Source organism: the organism of the source record quoted next, unplaced genomic scaffold (genome assembly GCF_019419815.1).
Source record: "Pyrus x bretschneideri cultivar Hongxiangsu unplaced genomic scaffold, Pyrus_bretschneideri_v1 Contig32, whole genome shotgun sequence".
In the NCBI taxonomy this organism is placed as follows: Eukaryota; Viridiplantae; Streptophyta; class Magnoliopsida; order Rosales; family Rosaceae; genus Pyrus; species Pyrus x bretschneideri.
The window spans coordinates 1,636,772-1,657,614 of NW_025999635.1; the positions used below are offsets into that span (position 1 = coordinate 1,636,772).

General features: G+C 35.5%; 1 protein-coding gene and 1 non-coding gene across 2 annotated transcripts; one reads left to right on the top strand and one right to left on the bottom strand.

The window, feature by feature from the left end:
* Window positions 1–1,880: 1,880 nt before the first annotated feature.
* Window positions 1,881–7,259, bottom strand: LOC103930023. The gene is made up of 7 exons (XR_007260575.1): window positions 7,116–7,259; window positions 6,748–6,907; window positions 4,476–4,654; window positions 3,121–4,344; window positions 2,958–3,026; window positions 2,438–2,636; window positions 1,881–2,353 (listed from the first exon to the last, which is right to left on the bottom strand). It is a non-coding gene; the product is annotated as an uncharacterized LOC103930023 (transcript).
* A 9,463-nt stretch (window positions 7,260–16,722) lies between these two features.
* Window positions 16,723–17,580, top strand: LOC103930024 (zinc finger protein ZAT12-like). Its single transcript, XM_009339312.3, has one exon. The coding sequence runs from the start codon at window positions 16,814–16,816 to the stop codon at window positions 17,396–17,398; it is 585 nt and encodes a 194-aa protein (XP_009337587.1). The 5' UTR covers window positions 16,723–16,813; the 3' UTR covers window positions 17,399–17,580.
* The last annotated feature ends 3,263 nt before the right edge of the window (window positions 17,581–20,843 follow it).

The window sequence follows — 20,843 nt, forward strand, 5'->3', positions numbered from 1 at the left end:
GTTGCCATAAATTGCTCAGTGCAGTTAACCTTTCTTCCCACTAACAATGTTTTTGGACAATCAAAATTTGGCAAAGTGCCAAACCCTACCATATTTTCCGATTTCGATGTTATGCAGAAAATGGAGTTATATCTTTCTTAAGAAATCGTTTTCGAATTCACTGCATCGATTGAGTACTTGAATTTGAAAAAAATCTGAGGCTAGGAGTCTATATAATGAATCGTTTATGGCCTCTACACCTCACATAGCTCATAAGCTTTGTTTCATGGTTTGATTAGAGAGACAAAAGCAGATTAGGACAATGTTTAGTGAGTCTTTGGTTAACCTAATCTGTCGGGCAAAGCTACTCATAGCTGTGATTCTCTTGCAGTGTGGCTATGCAGGTCAGAACGTAATTGCTAGTCTTGCTCTAAACCAGGGAATGAACCATTTTGTATTCTTAGTCTATACAATGGCTATTGCAACTGTTTTCATTTCTCCTTTTGCTCTTATTTTGGATAGGTTTGTTTGCTCTTTCGATATCCATGCAGAACAATCTTCTATTGTTAGGCAGTCATGTTTAGAAAATATTACTAATCGTCAAGATTAAGCACCAAGAAATTGCAGCCGAACATGACCTCGCGAGTAAGATTCTTAACCGTTAAGCGTAATGTTAACGTTTGGCTAAGCAACTCTAAACGACCTTATTTGAAGTATCCACATCCGTCATGTTCAATATTTTCCTGCAATTGCATTTGTCACACACAGACAAAACGCACACTTTAAGCAGTTGAATTTATAAGGGTTTTGCAGAGAAAGTGAACATTAGGAAACTTCATAGCCAAGCAAAGGTAGTGGGGACTATAGTCATAGTTGGGGGAGCTATTATATTGACTCTGGTGAAAGGACCGAAACTTAAATTTCCATGGACAAGGGGCAAACGTCTAAACTATGTTTATCACCAATTGCGAAGTGATTCAAACCCTAAAGACCTCATTAAGAGTGCCCTCGTGACTGCAGCATCTTGTTTCTTCTGGTTTTGTTTCATCATTTTGCAGGTAGGGGCTCTTAAATCTACACCATAGATCACATTTTTATACTTTTCTGAAAACTATTATTAACATTCCAAAATTCTTCTCTTATTTTTTCGTAGATGTATGAAAGTGTGAAAATGATATTTTTTGAAGTATAAATATAAAAAACTCTATATTTTTCTTGATTGTCCAAGTAAAAAGTAAAAATATGATGGTTAATTCTAATCAGTGCAGGCTTTTATGCTAAGATCATACCCTTGTGAGCTCTTCCTCATTGCTTTTACAAGCTTTTGGGGCCTGGTCCAATACCTACCCTTTTCTTGGAACGGGAAAACCCTAATCAAACTTTTAGCATCTTTTAAGGGGGTAAGAAATTTTTATGCAACATTTTTTTTTTAAATGCTTGAATCGACAAATTGTAATTTACATTCACATAATTGGTTTTGCCGCAGGCAATACTCTCTGGGGTTAATTATTATATCATGGGAGCGGTAAACAAAGAAAAGGGGCCTATTTACTATTCTTCTTTTAACCCCTTAGGCACAGTAACTACTGCAATTATGGGTTCCCTTGTTTTAGCTGAGCAGAAGTTGAACGAATTTTGAGTTTTAGAAAGTAAAGTGATGACTTTAGAGTTATAGAGGGCAAAGTAAGATCAAAATAAAGTTACAGGACGTATGTAAAAATAAGCCATAAAAGTATGTAATTGTAAAAGTTTCATGCCCTTGGTCCGCTAGACCCAAAGTCACGAGTAACTAGTTTACCACTTGGCATAATAAGTTCACGGTTAAAACATAATTGGACAACGAGTTTATACTTTAATATGTCAATAAATATCCAACGCACTCATGTTATAACACGTGAATATGAACCTCAAATTTATTTAATTAATGGCAAGACTAAGATAACCAACATAAACAATAGTTAGCCTCCACAGAGAGGCTGCATCATCTATCAGCCTGAAGACAATGCTTCTTCAATTGGAAAGCGGCCAACTCAGCATGGTTACTTCAAAACATTTTTCAGAGAGCAAAACAAACGTTCACACAATATCAAGTAACAGATAATAAACTGTCCAAAATCCAAAATTCTATTTTTATATGAACTGTTTCAAACGGCGAAATACCTGTAAACCATCCACCAAATGCAGTATTCAAATCGAGGTGTCTATAACTTAGTAATTTACTATAATCTGTACGCTGCATTGCTGCCATGCATGATCACATCTCAATTTAACCCCCTAACAAGTTGATGAGGAAAATTCCGATGTCAAGAAGGTACAGCAGTTTCATCTTTTCCATAGATACGCTGAAGTTCTCGGGTTGCGGCTTGATATGATGCTGAAAAAGGCAAACATAGAGATTGTATGAGAGAAATTGTGTTAAGCAGGTCACTCCAAAAAATCATCTAAAATTATTCATCACCTTTCCAGATGCGGAAATTCTTCTGATTAATAGGAGACCCTGTCACAGTTTGAATGGCCTCAAACAGCATGTCCTGAGGAGTGTTCTTCAGCTCTTGGACTACTGCATAAATGGTCTTTCCGTTCTCAAAGTAGATGTGATTATTGGGATGTTTGGTCTTGGCACCAGCATGACGCTCAAACTCATAAGCATTAAGAGACTGCATGATATAATTAAACGTTCGAACTAAGTTACAAATTGCAGATCGAAAGCTAATTGATCAAAGTGGGTAGCTCCAGTAGAGCAATAGATCATGGAACAAATAGGGTGGGAGGCCCAACCACCACACTACACGTATAGATGCAAACCCCCCTGGTTACCATACGTGCGACTCTCACAGCATACAGCTAAATGAAACATTTCTTTTTAATTTTTCTACACTGTTAATAAAGCACTTCCCTAAGTTACAATTTTGAAAGATATGAGGATCAATTCGTTGTGTCTTACTTCAAAGCAGTTGAATCTAACAAGAGTTCATTACCTTTGTGTGATTGCATTGATCGCAGGAACATAGATACCCGGCCCCTTTTATGGTTGCTTTGAGGTTTTTCTGCAGATAACATATACAAGTCAAATCAAGGAATTATTACAGAAAATTAATCACCTGTCAAAAGAATCAGAACGATCAATAGTTATCAGCTTACCTCCCGGGACCAGGAAACATAATTCACTGGAACACCATCAAACGTGCCAGTTGATAACAAACTTTTGACATTTGAAGGGAAGTTGTTTGGAGGAGCTTTCCTAGCAGTCCTTGGCTCTTTAATTTTTGGAACCGTATCAGTTTTAGAATCAACTTGCAGAGCTTCACCTACATTTGGATCTGTATGTGACTGAACTGGATCCTTCAGGCCAAGTTCTTCTGACTGCTGAGCCGTGTTCTGACTACTCGTCAGCAAATCATAGTTGTTGATGATCCCGCCAGAAGGATTTGTCTCGGGTTCATCATGGAAACTTCCAAAAGAGATGGGTGCTGTCATTCTTATTGTAATTATGACACATAGAATTGGTAACTCCTTTATCAAAGGGAGGACCAATTGGTACAACAGTCGAATCAGCCTTGTCATAGGCCGGACCCATTGATGTAATATTATCAGTCTGCTTATCATAGGTGGGAGCCATCGAGATGAAATTCTCGTTTGCTTTACCATATGTTGCACCCATAGAAATAAAATTCTCATCACCTTTGTTGTAGGATCTACCTAATGATATGAAACTGCCCTCTCCCTTTTCACATGACTGGCCTATTGATATAAAACTTCCATCCTCCTTGGCAAAGGGCGGACCCATTGATAAGTTACCATTGTTGCCCTTGTTATAATTTTGCGCCATCGATATGAAATTCCCATTTCCCTTACTGTAGGCGTGACCCATTGAAATGAAGTTGTCATCTGCTTTATTAAAGGCAGCCTATTGAGATTCCGTTCTCTTCGCCATTATTATAAGTCGGACCCAAAGATATGGTGTTGTCATTGCTCTTATTATATGCAGTACTCACTGAAATTGTATTGTTGTCTCCTCTAATGTAGGAGTGCCCCATTGACGCAGACATGATGTTCTCAGAGTCCCTAACTTCATTGACCTTAACTTTTCTGAGTCCACCAAAACTGAGACATGATGATTGGTCTTCGATAGAGTTAGACATTGACAAACCCACTGACGGATCATTTCGATATTGATTCTCAAAACCCTTTCTTCCCAAATTCATATGTCCATTTCCAACAGATTGAATGTTCCTCTCACCTGGGTTGACTGGCCGTACTGGCTCAGATCCGAAACGCCGATCAGAGAATTGCCCTGGAACTGACTGAAACCCTGAAGTATTTTCCCACGGCGAAATAGCCAAATGTGGAACTCCTGAAACTGGCCTGCCATTAGCAGCCTCCATTGCGTGCTTCTTGTTGTTGAAGAGCTCCACCCCATTGGAATCCACAAACCACGGGTGACCTTGCTTTGATCTAATCTGGAAGGATTGTCATAACCCATATCTGAAACTGGCCTGCCATTAACAGCCTCCATTGTTTGCTTCTTGTTGTTGAAGAGCTTCGGCCCATTGGAATCCATAAACCACTGGTGACCACGCTTTGAATCTAATCTGGAAGAATTATCATAACCCATCTCTCCATCAGTTAGACAGCTAGAATCTCTTGGAGTCCACAAACTTTTGGGTTGGAAAGACTGCCAAAGAAAATTACTGTTTAGATTGAATGACAAAATGTTAAAATAAGAACAGTAGCTTTCTAAACATAAGCATATTCATTAAAATAATAGCATCTGAAAATAGAGGAGACATGTATATGAAGACAGAAGGATAAACAGATCGTTCTACAGCACCACTTAATGTTGAATTTTAAGAGCGATCAAAAGAAATTACACGTGATTCATATCTTCCAAGAAGATACACACACGATTCACTAACAGCTTATTTTTATAGATTTTTTAACTCCCACCAGAGATGCTTTCCTAGACAACCAAATGCATTTTATCATTTCACATATCAGTGGATTTCACAAAATGGACTACCAAAAAATTAATCCCGTTCAGAAGAATATTGGCAGTGGTGCTAACAAACCAGGTCCTGGCTGTAACAATGAAATTATTAATAATTTCTTATGTCTGTCCAAATCAGTTATGCTCAGAAGCATCAAATCTTTTCCTACATAATGCAAAAGGACTTGGAGAGAAATCATTTTATGATGGAAGAGAAAGAAAATTTTGCCTTACGGAGCTGTAGGCAATTCAAAGCGTCAAAGAACAACTTCCTAATATGCATGGTTTCCAAAACTAATTGTTACAAAAATCATTTTAAAATAACAATAAGAACCAACACATTTGGTATTAATAACAACAATAGAGGCTGGATTTAGCAAAAAGAACAGCAAGTTGCTGTTAATCATGGAAACTCTTCTAAGGAAATTATTAGGCATTTATTTGATAAAGCTTTGTATCACATCGGTCCCCATTAGATAAAGCTTCCTGAGCTAGTATGATCAGATACATCTAACCATGATTAGATTTCTTCACCAATATGCTAAGTAAAATAATTTGTTAAGAAAATAACATAATTATCAAAGCATAAATATGCGCTTCGTAAGTAAATTTATTTCTTACTAGCTGTACTTAGCGAGCTATGAGAAGAAAATTCCTTCAAAAAGTAATGAAATGAAATATCAATAAATGCAGAAATCCTATGTTAGCTCGTGTACCTTTAGCTAATAAGTACAAGATACTAGAATCTTGATAGGAATTGATCTCATATACTTCTAATAATCCAATGTTAGCTCACTTTTTTTTTCAATTGTTTTTACAAATTTTTACTATAGAAGAGGGAAATCTTTCAGCGCTTGATGTTGATCCCACACACAAAGCGGTCTAAGTTAGACAAGTTATTCTATAATCCAAAGTTGCAAGGATGCTTAACTGGTCACTGCAAATTTATTCAAGTATTCTGATCTTACTATTACTCAACGTAACTGGTATCAAACCTAAACTCTTGAAAGCTGCTAACTAAGTTCTTTTTTTTTACTTAGATGACAATTTCTCTCAATAATGTTTTTCAATAAGTTTGACATTGAAGCAAATTACTAAGAAGCATTATGCAATTAACAGTCAGTAATAACCAAAAATGTATTCTAGTAAGAAAACAGATGCTCATGGATAATGCATATCTAGTTCTTTTTGGTCGCCCAAATGCAAACGTTGAGGTCCAGAATCACTGGATATAGCTACTCACATACCCACCTTACCGTCGCAAAAGAATCCATCCTTTAAATTGAATTCTATGAATGTAAATTAGTAAATAATGTAGCAAGGAAATTACAGATCATTTTCAGTCTGATCACCAGAAGTCAAGCGTGTAGAGATCAAATACCATAACTCTGTACAAAAAGCACATGGCTTTCCATTCGGCATATAAGCCAGTTGTCATTTTTCATTAAAAATTCACAGTTTTCAAACAATCAAAACAAGATTGGGTTCCCAGATCAGATTGAAAATATCAACAACGCAAAGATACGATTAATTAATTCTCAAAGAACCAACGCACACGAAAACACCTATTTTACATACACAAAGAAGATCATCGACCTGAAAATAGATAGAAAAAAGAAACAAGCACACAGAGAAAAAAGCTGCAAAACAGGCAGCACCACGATTTATCAAAAGCCCGATACCTCTCAGGTGCAATGGTATCAAAAACCCCAAAAAAGATAAACCAAAAATTTCGACACGACATTGGCATCAAAAAGCTTCAATCAGAGTTCAGAGTCTACCATTTTTTGAAAAAGGCTCACTGAGTCACCACAGCACAGCTCAATGAACTCGCTCCCTCACTGTCCACCTCAGCTTTTCCCACACTCCACTCTCTGTCAAACCCAAACCATGCAACTCCAAGCTCCAAGCTCAGGAGCCTCTGCTCGACCAATCTGCACACTGCAAAAACAAAAACCCTAAAAAATTGATCTTCGATCACATAGAGCGCGCAGTGACGACACAGATTGAGAAAAATACGCAGAGCTCAAAGCGATCAAACTGAATTTTCAATAACCTATACATACGCAAATTATATGTATATAAGCACGATACACAGAAAAATGGAGGCCAAAACCTAGAAATTGAGAAGAATGAGAGGAAAGAGTACCTTCGCCGGTGCGATTTTCCCGCGCCGGAACACAGAATTTCCTTTTCTTTTTACTTTTTATTTTATTTTTTTCCTGAGAAATAAGACTGTGAAGGACTGGGCTATGAGAAAGATATTGGTGAGCTTGGGTGGCAATGTCTACTACGGAGCTCTCTACCATTATGTTTATGGCCCTGTTATTAGTCACCGTACACGTGGCCAGTTTGGCTTTTGATGGGTTTTCTCCGTGAGCTCTCTGTTATTAGGGGACGTTCGATATAGGGATGTCAACGATGCGGATGAATAACGTACACATAGTTGCCGGATTTGTCATATCCACTATTTCTTTATTTTTAGCATCAAATTGAATAAATGAAACGAAAATCATCAATATAAATAGGATAATATTAGGAATACTAAATTTGAAAATTATATTTGTCAAAACTAAATGATATGTTACCAATAAAAATAAGCACATTTATCAACGTTTAAGTAATAAATCAATCATCAACTTTCATATCATTTAGTTTCCAAAATTTTGTCTACAAATTTAGTCTACCTAGCATTACCCATATAAATAATACAAAATTACTATTCTTATCCCATTTGTATTATATTCTAAGAGTAAATTGCCGATTTTTTTGTTGAACTTTTACTTAACTTTCGATTTTCTCCTAAACTTTTAAATTGGAAAATTAAGGACTCAAACTAGTTTTTTTGGCCAATTTCCCCCATGCTGTTAAGTTTTCATTCATTTCATTCAAATTTATGTTAAATGGAAGTATGTACGCAACATATGAAGGTAGTCTGGTCACTTTGTTCTTTTAAATAATTGAAAACCTTAGATTTCTAAAATGTTGACATGTGCAAATCTGTGTAATTCTATAGCTTTTGTATCTAAAGGTCTAGCGAAGTGACATTTTTGTCTTCAAAGGAGAGTCACGTGGTGTGCACATGATAAGAGTTAACGATAATTTGAATGGAATATATATGAGACTAATGGTAGGGGGAAATCAGCAGTTTACCCTATTTCTAATAAAAATAGGACTTACTATTTATGTTAGTGAGCCATATTATATTAAAAATGTGGTATGAAAAATGTAATAAATGTAGCATTACTTAATTAAATATGAATGTAAGAAAAAAATACAGAGCTTGTTTATTATTTTTCTTCTCACACATATTCATCGGGTATTCTTGATAGCCATGCTAGTCGAAAACCATATTTCCCATCGATTAACGGGAGACTATGATTAAAAAAATATATATCGTTTATTAAAATATCAAGACATCCACGTCTAAGAATAAAAGATATGATTAGAGAAAACAATTAGTATTTAAAAAAATATATTTACATTGTGAAGTCAGACTTCCACTTTGAGTCGGATGTTACTGATAGCAAATTTGGTTTTCCAAAACAAATAAATAAATATATACATACATACATACATACATACATATATATATATATATAAATATATATCCCTTGTTTGGAAATGCTGTGAAGGTCAATAGTATTTCTCTAATGAACAGTCGTTTATTTCCATCCCACATTTGTTTGTGTAGTAAAGAAGAATGAAAGTCTGTTCGACTTTCCAATATTTTCCTTAAGAAAAGGAAACACCCAGAATATTTAAGTACAAAGTTGTAGTTTTAGTACTTAATCAGGACAATTAATGATGAGATAAGAAGAAAGGTTAGCTACTCGATGAGTAGGAATTTCTAATCAAAACTCTTCAGGTCTAAATCATAGAGATTTGTATTTATGATCAGAACCGTTCATATTATGAATTATATTGTAAAGATCATCTCTACAAAAAATGAATTAAAATTAAGATCGTTTAGTCAATCTATTATAGCAAATACATAGACCATTCATTATGCTTTTACCAATTCTGTTCATCTATTTTTGTACAGTTCGATGTCTAAATGAACTTAGTTTTAATTGATTTTTTTGTAGAAACGATCTTTATAGAGTGATTTATAATATGAACAGTTAATTATCATAAATACAAAGTTCTATGAATCGACAACGAACAATATTGAGTAGGAACACCTACTCATTCTTTGAGTAACCAAATATCATTCATGAAATAAATCAATAAATGGTTTCAAAGGAAAGGAACGAGGAATTTTTGAATATGTCAGAAACATCATCCGGTATCCCGAGTGCCATAATACAATTAGTTTAAGTTTTTTTTTTTTTTTTTTTTTTTTTTTATAAGTTTCCAACCAATTGTATTATACTATTAGGTGTACCAGGCCGTATTCGTAGCACACTAACATATCTCTCATAAGGGACAAGCGAACCCCCAAGACCGGGGATTCAAGGGAATAGAGTTTCATACTCATTTCCAAGCCTCTAATATGCGAACATGTACTCCATTGCAACTTAATTCCAGGTGCTGAATAGTATTAATTACCAAGTTAGATGTTAAAATCCTAGGGTTTTGGCTTGCCAAACAATCAACAGAAAAATTGCTAATTAGAGTGAAGTCAGATACACAGCTCATCTCATTCTTTATCACAAAGGCTCCAAAAGGATCAGAAAGTAGATGTCTTATTTGGTGCTAAAACAAACATATACTGATATGCAAGACAGAAGGAATGAGATCAGAAACCCTGACACATCCTACAAAAGAAACATAACCATCACAAGGCATATCCATCGTTATAGGATGCCAAAGCAAAATTTTCTAGCTAGAAACTATTCATAAGATATAGAAAATTGATCGTTCCTGGTGGGTAATTAAGCGGAAGAAAGTATGACAAAATGTCCTAATGCCCTCGATATCCAGTTGCAGAATAAGGGCTAGTCCGAGAAGAAAGAATGCATGCTCTTTGGCGTTTCCTTTCTTGCGGCTAGAGGGTGTTCCATGCTGAAGGGAAAACAAAGTGCTAACTCAAACACGACACAGATAGATGTTTAAAGAGAGAAACATATAGCAGTTCAATCGACAGGAACGGGCCAACAGTGTAATTCTACTGACCTAATTCTACAAACAGGAAACTGCTTCGTCTCTCCCAATGAAATCTTTGCAGGAGTTCTCTCAGAAAAAAAATAAAAAAATTGCGCACGAGTAAGGGAATTAATTAGTGTAACTTACTCAAAACCTATGTTCTTCCCAAGGATTTAGTGAATGGTTATTTTATGACATGAATCAGGAAGTTACTTGTTTTCTTGATTTTTCAAATTTATTTACTCGTAATTGACCAAAACCCTAACCCTAATTAAACGCCCAAGAACTCCACAATTGAAACCCTAAAGCTTGTAGAGAAGTCAACTGATATCATTCCTGATATCTTGGCTTAGTTTAGGAAATAAATTTGTAATTGATTTCTATAGATTTATATTCCTGTTGTACACCTCGAATGTAGGCTAGTTTACTTCTCTGTCAAAAGTTCTTCTTTGTATAAATGTCTTGGTATCAATAGAAGAAAATCACTTCCGCAAAATATATTTTTACTCTATTTTACAAAGCTGCACATTGAAAAATATTTCGAAATGCCCATCTTTCACCAACGCATAATCATATCCCAAAGCCTCCAACTATTGACACGAAGCTACTTCGCCAGCTGGTTGGATTGCGGCTGCAAGGTTTGACGAAAGTGATGGGAAGATTAGAGAAGCGAGACGACTGATTCAAGAGGGTTCGAGTAGTGCCCCAGTAGCGAGGATGTGTGGTTGGAAGCGTGTAGGCTTGCGACGAGCTGCGAGGAGAAGTGGCTTACTGCGGTCGTGACTGCTGCCCGCGAAACCCTCCAAGAAGCTTATGCCGCCATTCCCAATTCTAAAGAAATTTTGCTTGCTGCTTCGAAGCTTGAATTTGAGAATAAAAAACCTGAGAGGGTTCGAATGCTTCTTGTCAAGGCGCGACAAGAGGGAGAGGGGGAACGAGTGTGGATGAATCAGCAACTGTGTTGAGAGAGAATTAGGGAAATTTGATAAGGAAAGGAAGTTTGTGGACAAAAGGGTTGGAGCTCTTCTTCGTTCTTCAAGTTGTGGTTCATGCATGGATAGCTAGAGGAACGACTTGATAATTTGGAAAACGCCAAGGAGGCTTGTAACTTGCGTCTCAAACAATGCTCCAAGTCTATACCGCTTTAGCTTTCTCTTGCTAGTCTTGAAGAGAGGACGAACAGGCTGAGTAAGGCAAGTGCATGCAGTTCTTACCATGTCCGAAGAAGATCCCTAGAATCCTCAACTGCATCTTGTTGCCGTCGCACTGAATTGAGGCATGGCAATCACAAGGAAGCTGATGTTTTGATGGCAAAGGATTAATTTGCAGGAATGTCCCAATAGTGGTACCTTGTGGCTATTGAGATGGTACTGCGTACCCAACGAAAAACCAAGAGTATGGATACTCTCATGAGATCTGATCGTGATACGGTTTGTTGTTGCTGCTGTGGTTAGTGGACAAAGCTAGGGATTTATACTAGTTTGAACTGTAGCAGAGGAGAACCACAAGGATCTGGTTAAAAGATGTGTTGCGGCGAATCCAAAGCATGATGAGAAATGGCAACCTGTTTTGAAAGCCGTGGAAAACTCTCACCAACCGACTGAAGCTCTCTTGAAGAAACTGGTGGTTTCTCTAGACAAGGATATCAATAGAGTGAAGCAAAAATGGTAAAACTAATTCTTCAACTGGCTTCTCTTTTTTCAGAATCCAGGTTATGCTACAAGAGATTAATTTATTTACCAATGGCTTATATTGTTTCACTTGTTTTTATTTTCAACAGTTATCTAGCACATGTTGCTCCATTATGGCCTGGCTTTGCTTTGTCTCCTTCCTCTTATTTCCTTCATGAAATATATCATCAGTCATTTCGATAATGAAACTACCAGTATTTACTATTCATCAATTCTTTTTATTTTTGTTTATAATTATTTGTTTAATTTCAAAAACTATAATGAAGACAATACTTTGTAATTTTCTTTTTTATTCTTGCGAATTAGACAGAAAATAATAGGTTGACTAGAAAGGTTGGGGGAATAATGATAATTTTGAGGAAATGGGAAGAATGGTGTTTATGAAGGGAAGGGTGAAGTGGAACTTAGCAAGTAGGGAAAGATTGAAGATATTGGTGGGTTTGATGGTACGTCGAAAGTGTAGGGGAACTGAGAGACTAATGGGGTTGGTGAGATGGAGGAAAAGTCGAGGAGGAAATGAAACAACGGTGTCTAAAGGGGTGTAAAGCAACTGCATGTGAGGATGGGAACTAGGGTACAGGCAGGAGATGAAACAAGTAGTAATTAATTCTGATGACACTGGTAATTAGGAGAAAGAAAGTTTTGGGAAGAAGTAAACAGTGGTCATTAGTGCTATAGCCATAGTTTGTTCATATTGTGGCCATACGCCATTGTTCAAGTATAAAGTTCTTCAAAAGCAGGAAGAGCCAAAGTAAACTAGCAATCCAAAAGATAAGAAATTTGTTACTCTGTTTATACATTTTGTTATCACTGTTTATGTGACTTATGTACTTGATGACTGTGGTCTTTAACAGTTTGTTGAGGAGCTGTCCTTGATGTGCCATCAATGCCAGACGAGAAGAGTGACAAGGAGTGTTCGCTGCAAAATATGTAACGGGAAGGGATTTTCTGTTCCTTCCATATGGAACTGTCATGCATTTATCTGCTCACACTTATTCATTTCTGGTTACTAACTTGTAGAAGATGTTAGATTTGTTTGACTAAACCCACATCAATTTATCTGAGTTTATCCCAGTAAAATCCAGAAAAGTTGTGATCTTAGATTTGATTTTGAAAAGACGGAGGGCGATAATGTGATTGCCTTAATGTTTTTAATTATAGTAAAGGGCTTTGAACATTGAACCTGTCCTGATCCTAGTTCATCGCCCCACCCTCTTTCACGGTCACACCATTTGCACTAACCTCCCAAGGGTTTAGGTACCCTCTCTCCCGTCGATATAATATATATGTTTCTTTGGCTACTAGATAATGTTAAGAAATTGCTCTAATAAATCTAGTAATAAATGAGGCATGTGCCAACATAAAAGAGTGTACGCATCATCAACCATATATATATAGGCTTTTTAGCCAAAATGGTCCTTGAAATTGTCCACCATCCATTATTTTGGTTCTTCCATTAAAAACTCCGTTAAGTGTCCTGGAGCTCTTGGCCTGAAGTTTGGGCAATTTTCAAAGCTTCGTAACCCAATCATTTCTTAACCAAATTCGACTCATAATATATCAAAATGAAGATAGGAAAGTGTAGAACAAGATTATACCTATTTGGAAGCCAATAGTTGCCGGAGATGGCCAAAAAATAGCCTGAAAGGTGACTGGTTCGCTGGAAAACTAGCAGGAAACAGGGTAAAATTTAAACGTTCATAACTTCTTCAATACTTAACGAAATCGAGTGATTCAAAAACAAAAAAAATCATAATTCTCAACGAGACGAAGAGAATGGTACCTTTCTCGACGGCTGATTCTCCGTGGTTTGGCCGGAAAACGGCTCGAAATTGGTTAACTCGAGACCAAGACAGCCACTTTCCGGCCAAACCACAGCGAGTTAGCTATCAAGAAAAGTATCATTCTCTTTGTCTCGTCGAGAAGTATGATTTTCATTTTTTAATCACTCGATTTCGTTGAGTATTGAAGAAGTTATGAACGCTTAAAGTTTACCCAGTTCCCGGCGAGTTTTCCAGTTTTCCCACAGACAAGTCACCTTTCAAGCCATCTCCGGCAACTATTGGGCTTCTAAATAGGTATAATCTTGTTCTACACCTTCCTATCTTCATTTTGATATATTATGGGTCGAATTTGGTTAATAAACGATTGAGTTACGAAGCTTTAAAAATTGCCCGAACTTTCAGCAAAAAGATCCAGGACACTTAATGGAGTTTTTAACATAATGGCCAAAATAATGGATGGTGAACAATCTCAAGGACCATTTCTAGTGATTTTCAATTTCAAAGACCAAAGTGATGTGTTATGCAAATCTCAGAGACCATTTTGGCTAAAAAAACATATATATATACACACACGCGCACAGTCACTGAAAAAAACCTTTATACATATGGAGATATTATATAAATACTCCAAATCGATTATTGCCAGAGTATTTAAATCATTGGTGTGTCCAATTGACTATCAGATTGGGATAGACTTCTAAAACGCGTTAATCTAAAAAAATAAATGAAAAAAATGAAAAAAAAGGGCGAGTGTAATATATATACTGGAAGTCTGAGAAAGTAAAAAAATATATTTCGTAGTTGACGGGCCGCCGGCGGTTTATTTTCTGCTTACTGGCATGGTCTTTGAAAATTAAGACAGCACTAAAAAAAAAAATCGTAGTTAAAATTTGAAAAACACCTTTTTACACAGTCACAGACTATCTGCCATGCAGCACGAAATTTTCATAACAGGAAAATTATTTGCAAATTAAGCACCATTAATTGGACTTTATTTAGCTGAAAGCAACGGTCATGTTTCTCATGTTTCACAGAAACAAATCCAACAATCCCCCCACAACAACTACTTCATTGTGGCTACGGTTTTGGTCATCAGAGAAGACTTTTTATATTCTCATATTATGAAGAGAAAGTTTCTACAAGTTGGATCAACTTTGACACCTCTGCATGCATATAGTCAGTCAATCAGACTCATGGGATTTGGCTTTCAGTTCACACAATTTCCCAGTAATTGAGTATATTTAAAGCGATGTTATAGCTGATATATCCATTTGTGTGTATATCTGCAGCCACGTAAGCAGATGACATTGACGGTTTGGCATATATTTTCCTCTGATTGCGGGACACGAATGTAAAAAGAGAAGAGAACACTCTTTACACGATACGCCAACCTCAACACTAAGTTAGGGAGATGATGACTAATTGACAACCTAATTAAGCTAAAGTTAAAGAATTTCATATAAATCACCTGAACCTAGACATAGAGTCTTGAGATATGCCCAAATACAGAGAATCCCGTGCAGATTACTCATATTAATTAGATACTAACCGCGTGTGAAGCGATTTTTATCATGCATCAATATACTGAATAAGAATAATCTCTACTAATTAATAAAACATTCATTGTCAACCAAAATCTATTAAATTATCATTTTAACCTTCTAATGAAAACATAATATGAATAAGAAATATAGAGCAAAAATATAATTTCACACAATTAAATTTTATTGTTTTTTTAAAGCATCACCTACATGTAATCCTAATATATCTCTAATTAAAAAAAAAAAACTTATCACTCCCACATTTTCTATCACTCTCTTCCTCTCTCCTTCTATTTCAAAAACAAAAATAAAAAATTTTCTCACACACTTTATTTGTGTCCATATGCTAGTTGTATTTAGAGTAGCTATATGAACATTTTGAATAGTGAAATAAGTAAATAGTTGGTGATACACACACTATGCACATTAATTAGATACTAGCCACGTGTGAAGTAACTTTCTTACCACACATATCTTGATTACAATGAATAAAATTAATATGTTTTAATTGGAGTGGCAATGTAGAACATGACATACGTGAATATATATATTAGTCGCGGTGGGTGAATATATGTCTTTTTATTCCTTACAAAATTCCTTAATTGTTTTAATTTTATTGGTTTTACCTTCTTATATAAATGGTTTACTCTTGACATTTTAATTAATCAGAGGTATTTTTAAGTGTCTTTATTTATTTATTATTTTTATATTAGGCGATAGTATGGGAGGATGAAATTGAACTCAACACCTCGAATGCAATAATCTTCTTAACCAATTGAATTTTGCCCCCTAAATTTTAAGATATTACGAAAATCTAATCATACATCTCCTAATATATGTGAATAGATTTTAGTATGCAAAACTTTAAAAAAAGTATAAGCAAGATACATGTGGAGTATGAAGGGAATTTGCGATTTAGGCATCATATATTGATTCACACATCGACAATTATTTATTCGGTTTATTCATCCAAACATGTACATGCACCTATTTATGAAACATTTCCACTACTAAAGATGTGTCAAAATGCAAAGTTACCAATTAATTACCACTTCTAGAAGATTCTAGCAAATTTATAATTATCGTATAAATTTTAGTCCTTTTTTTAAATTTCTAATTGGCGTTAATTAATTTCTCAGACTCTTTTTCATCGTTCTGGATTTTCTGTGCTGACTCAGGCTCATCGTGGATGCTTCATCTTTCTTACCATATAACCAAAAATACAGAGAAAGTAAGAAATTTGCTAGAATCTTCTAGAAGTTGAAGGTTCTAGGAAAGACACGTATGTATAGCCGTCACTGCAGACTAGGTCTCTGCAGTACTTCTTGCTATATGTAGTCATGCTTCCATGGTCAGTTACGTCGTTCTGTATATAATCCATATCCTGCTAGCTATCTCATTTTCACACCAAACCACTAATTAACCAATCACGAAACTTTTAAACCCAATATTTTTATTTCCTCAATTCCCCATTACTCTACTCTACTCTTTGTTTTTAGAAGATTTCTTTTCCAACAAGGAACAACGACTTTGTTTTCACTATTCTGAATTGTCAACCACATATATCAAAGTCAAAAATTCATCTCACCGATCAACTTACATACCAACTGGCATACCCAACAATATTATAAATACCAAACACCCTAAACCCAAAAAGTTCCATTCCTTTAATTTCATATTTGACTATCCAATCATCACCAACATTCCAATCATCTCATTTTACACAATCTCTTGTGCGTGAACATGAAGAGAAGCATCACAGATATGAGAGAGCTTGATCACAGCCTAACCATGGCCAACTGTTTGATGCTACTTTCCCGTGGCATCAACAACAACGCTAATCAATATGACTCCTTCTCTGTCTCCCCTAACCGGGTTTTCGAGTGCAAGACCTGCAATCGCCAGTTCCCTTCGTTCCAAGCGCTTGGAGGTCACCGTGCCAGTCACAAGAAGCCCAGGTTAACCGGATCATCAGGAGAAGGAAACAGCAATAGTTCTGATCAGAGTCTGTCACAAGGTTCACCACCAAAACCTAAGACGCATGAGTGCAACATATGTGGCCTAGAGTTTCCTGTGGGGCAGGCCTTGGGGGGTCACATGAGGAGGCACAGGGCAGCCTTGAGCGGTTGTAATACTACTAGCAATGTTCATGAGCGATATTCAAGTTCGAATAGTCTGAATCCTCAGCCTGCGCAAGTATTTCAAGTTTTGAAGAAGACGAACAGCGGTAGGAGAGCTATGTGTTTGGATCTGAACTTAACGCCATTAGAGAATGACTTGGAGACTCTTCAGCTAGGGAAAGCAGCTCCACTTGTTGGGTTTTTGTAATTATATATACAGAGATGATCAGTGCGTTAATTCATCGGCATGATTGTAATTAATCACGTAGGGTTCGCTGATGAGGTTTTACCACGACTCTTCTCTTTTTGGTTACACCGATAGGTCGATCCATCAGTATTTGTTCATTGTAGAATTTATATTTCTATAAGATATATCCCTTTGATTTGTTATTGGTTTTTTATTTATTTGAGAAATGATTTCCAAACACTTTATTTCTCCTCATGCACACCACTGTTTATTTTTTACTTTTGATCGAATAAAGCAAAGGAAAAACAAAAGATCAAAATAGACAGGAGTACGCGTATGATCATTTCCCTATTATTTATGAAATTTATGAGTTTATGGATAAACAAGACAAAAGAAAAAAGGTATTGAGTAGGATGATCATTATCAGTTGATCAAAGCATGTTAATTTCCTCACATAATTTAATCGATTACCAGAATTACTTGGCCTGATCTCTTGAACATATTGATCAATGTGTAATTTCTGATGATGGCAATGAAAACAATCAGAGTAATAAATAAAATTTTGTTAATTAGTTCAATATCGTTTAAGGCATACCTATAGTACATACACATGTATCAAAACTGATTCAAAAAAGCTGCTGATGCACTACATCTCGTATTTATTGGTTGAGATTCTTTCTTCAAATAATCACTTATTCGTGTCTAAAGCAGCAGCCCTTTTTTATGTCGTATAAGTCCCAAATTGTAAGGATGTGAAAGTAAAAGAGTCTCACATTGATAAAAGGAAAAACTTTGTAAGGGCTTATAAGAGGTTGGGTTACTCCTCTTATTGTTAATTGGTTTTATGGTGGAACTTCAACTTTTTTCATGGTAGTTCACATGCTTCACATCAGCCAATTCATGTTGTCCACATGATTGGCTTGAAAATTCCTCACACGTGAAGGGGTGCGTGAGGATGTGAAGGTAAAAGGAAAAACCGTGTTGTCCACGTGCTTGACTTGAAAATTGTCACACGTGCACGTGAGGGGGCGTGTGAGGATGTAAAGGTAAAAGAGTCCCACATTGGTAATTCACCATACGTGAGAGGGCGTGTAAGGATGTGAAAGTAAAAGAGTCTCACATTCATAAAAAGGAAAAACCTTGTAAGGTCTTATAAAAGGTTGGACTACTAAAAGAGTCTCACATTGGTATAAAAAAAAACCTTGTAAGGGCTTATATAAAAGGTTAGACTACTCCCCTGCCAATTAATTTTATAGTGAAATCTCAACTTAAGGGATTAAGAGCATTTTGTATTGATCCATAGCTCTTCCATTTTTAACTAGTAGTAGGAAGCAAGAAATTCTGAACCCATGTCGCTTCTCTAGAAGTTACGTGGGAGGATTAAGTTTCAAAAAAGTCAAACCATGATGCCGTTTCAAGAGATATATAAAGGAAATATTCTTATCTTAGGGTTCCCTTCGTGCAAGTCTTTTTTAGGATCGCTTCCTATTGTCGACACACGTTATTTCAACATTAATGATTTGCTTAACGTTTTAAGAAGACAACGAAGAAATTTTGTCTCGTATAATTAATATGGATTCCCAAAGAGCTTCTAGAATTTGGAAATTCTACTGGGTGCCTTTTGTTGAACATGTATATGGGTATTGTTCTTAATTATTTGAGTTGCATATTCTACTTGAATAGTAATTTAGTGCATGCACATGAATTTGTTTATAAAATAATGTACTATTCCAATATATAGTTGTTCCACAAGAAAATGTATCCTATTAATTAATTGACTACATCTACTAAATGCGTGGAAGTTTTGCAAATAAAGCAGTACCAGAGTCAAGCTTACCAAGAATTGGAAAACGAGCTGTTGATGAATCCCCCCAAACCCCACCCCCCACCAAAAAGAAAATAAGAAAAACGAGTAGCACTTCAAAAATGTTACTTGTATCACATTTTTTATATCATATTTCTAATTTTTATGAGACTCATATGTGTTGGTGGACACTATCTTTATTAGAGAAGTGATAAAAATATAATATGCAAAATGTGATAAGAGTAACATTACTTGTAGCAGTTATTAATGTTGGATGACTCCCCTTTCCTTGGTACATAATACCATGGCCAAAATAGTCTAAAGGTTCTTTGATAAGCTGAGCTTACTTGCTAATAAGACAGTATGAACGATACTTAATTGCCTTTGACGACTTTGCCTAAAAGCTAAATTGTGTCATCCATCATCACTAACCTCACTTTCCATCTCCCATCACTGTCATCATTCTCTATTATCGACCCCAAAATCTGGTCACGCAAAGTATAAACTCCAAGGAGAAGAAGTTACTTTGTTCTAAGCCAGGGCCGGCTCAAGTCCAGGGCGATTATTTAGCATATTTATATACATTTTCATAAGAGTATAGATTTATAAAATTTGGATTAATGACAAAGAAATTTAACTAGAACTGGTGATTTTGTTGTTTGAAATTAATGAGGATGTCTTGGGTTCAAAGCACCATGTGTGCTTATTTAAATTCCAATTTTCACATATTTCTTCTCATAACATTATAAATTTATAAAATTTGGCTAAATAATAAGAAGTTTAATTAGAAGCAATGGTTTTTGTATTAAAAATTTAACGAGAGGTCCTAAGTTCGAAATGCTATGTGCATGTTTATTTTTTTCAATTTTTATGAATTTTTGTTTGGTTGTTAATTTATTTTTAATTACTAGCTAGTAACTATGTGGGTTGCTATTTTTAAACATTCGTTCCAATTCATGTCTAATTTTCAACAAATGGTAATGTGTAGACTAAATTTTTAGACCAAATTTGCAAATCATATGACGTGTCATCAAAAGGTTTAATTTAGTGCCCATTCATTACTTATACATATCCTTAAAGACTAAAAAATATCATTATTTTTTAGTCTTATATTGACGAGGTTAGTAAATAAGAAAAAACACCTCACGATTTATACAAAAACACTTTAAAAGTTCAAATGGAAGACAAAACTCATAATTTATCTATTTGTAAGCCTGAAGTTTTTTGGTTTCCTTCTTTCGATACAAAATAAATTAGTTTTTCCGTGTTTCTAAATTATTGAGTGTGAAGTGCTTTTCTAAAATAATTTTATTAATATCTTACGTGTAAAAACAAATATTTTTTTTTATATATAAAGTGAGGGCACATTTTTTGGCGTCGCCGGGGCCTCAAAAATCTCTTAACCAGCCCTATTCTAAGCCCATGATCTATTATTATTAAGAGAAGGGCTTGGATCACCAGCGTAGGTGGAGGTGATTGTGACCGTTCTTGGGTCTTATAAGCATGAATACTCAAAAATCAATCATGTGACGAGTTAATCTTAAGGCTTATTTGATAATTATTTTGTTTTTAGTTTTAGTTTACTTTTTTGTGTTTAAACTATGAAAAAGTACATGAGTGAAGGATGAAAAGGGTGATAGGAAGAACTAAAAAAGAATGTGA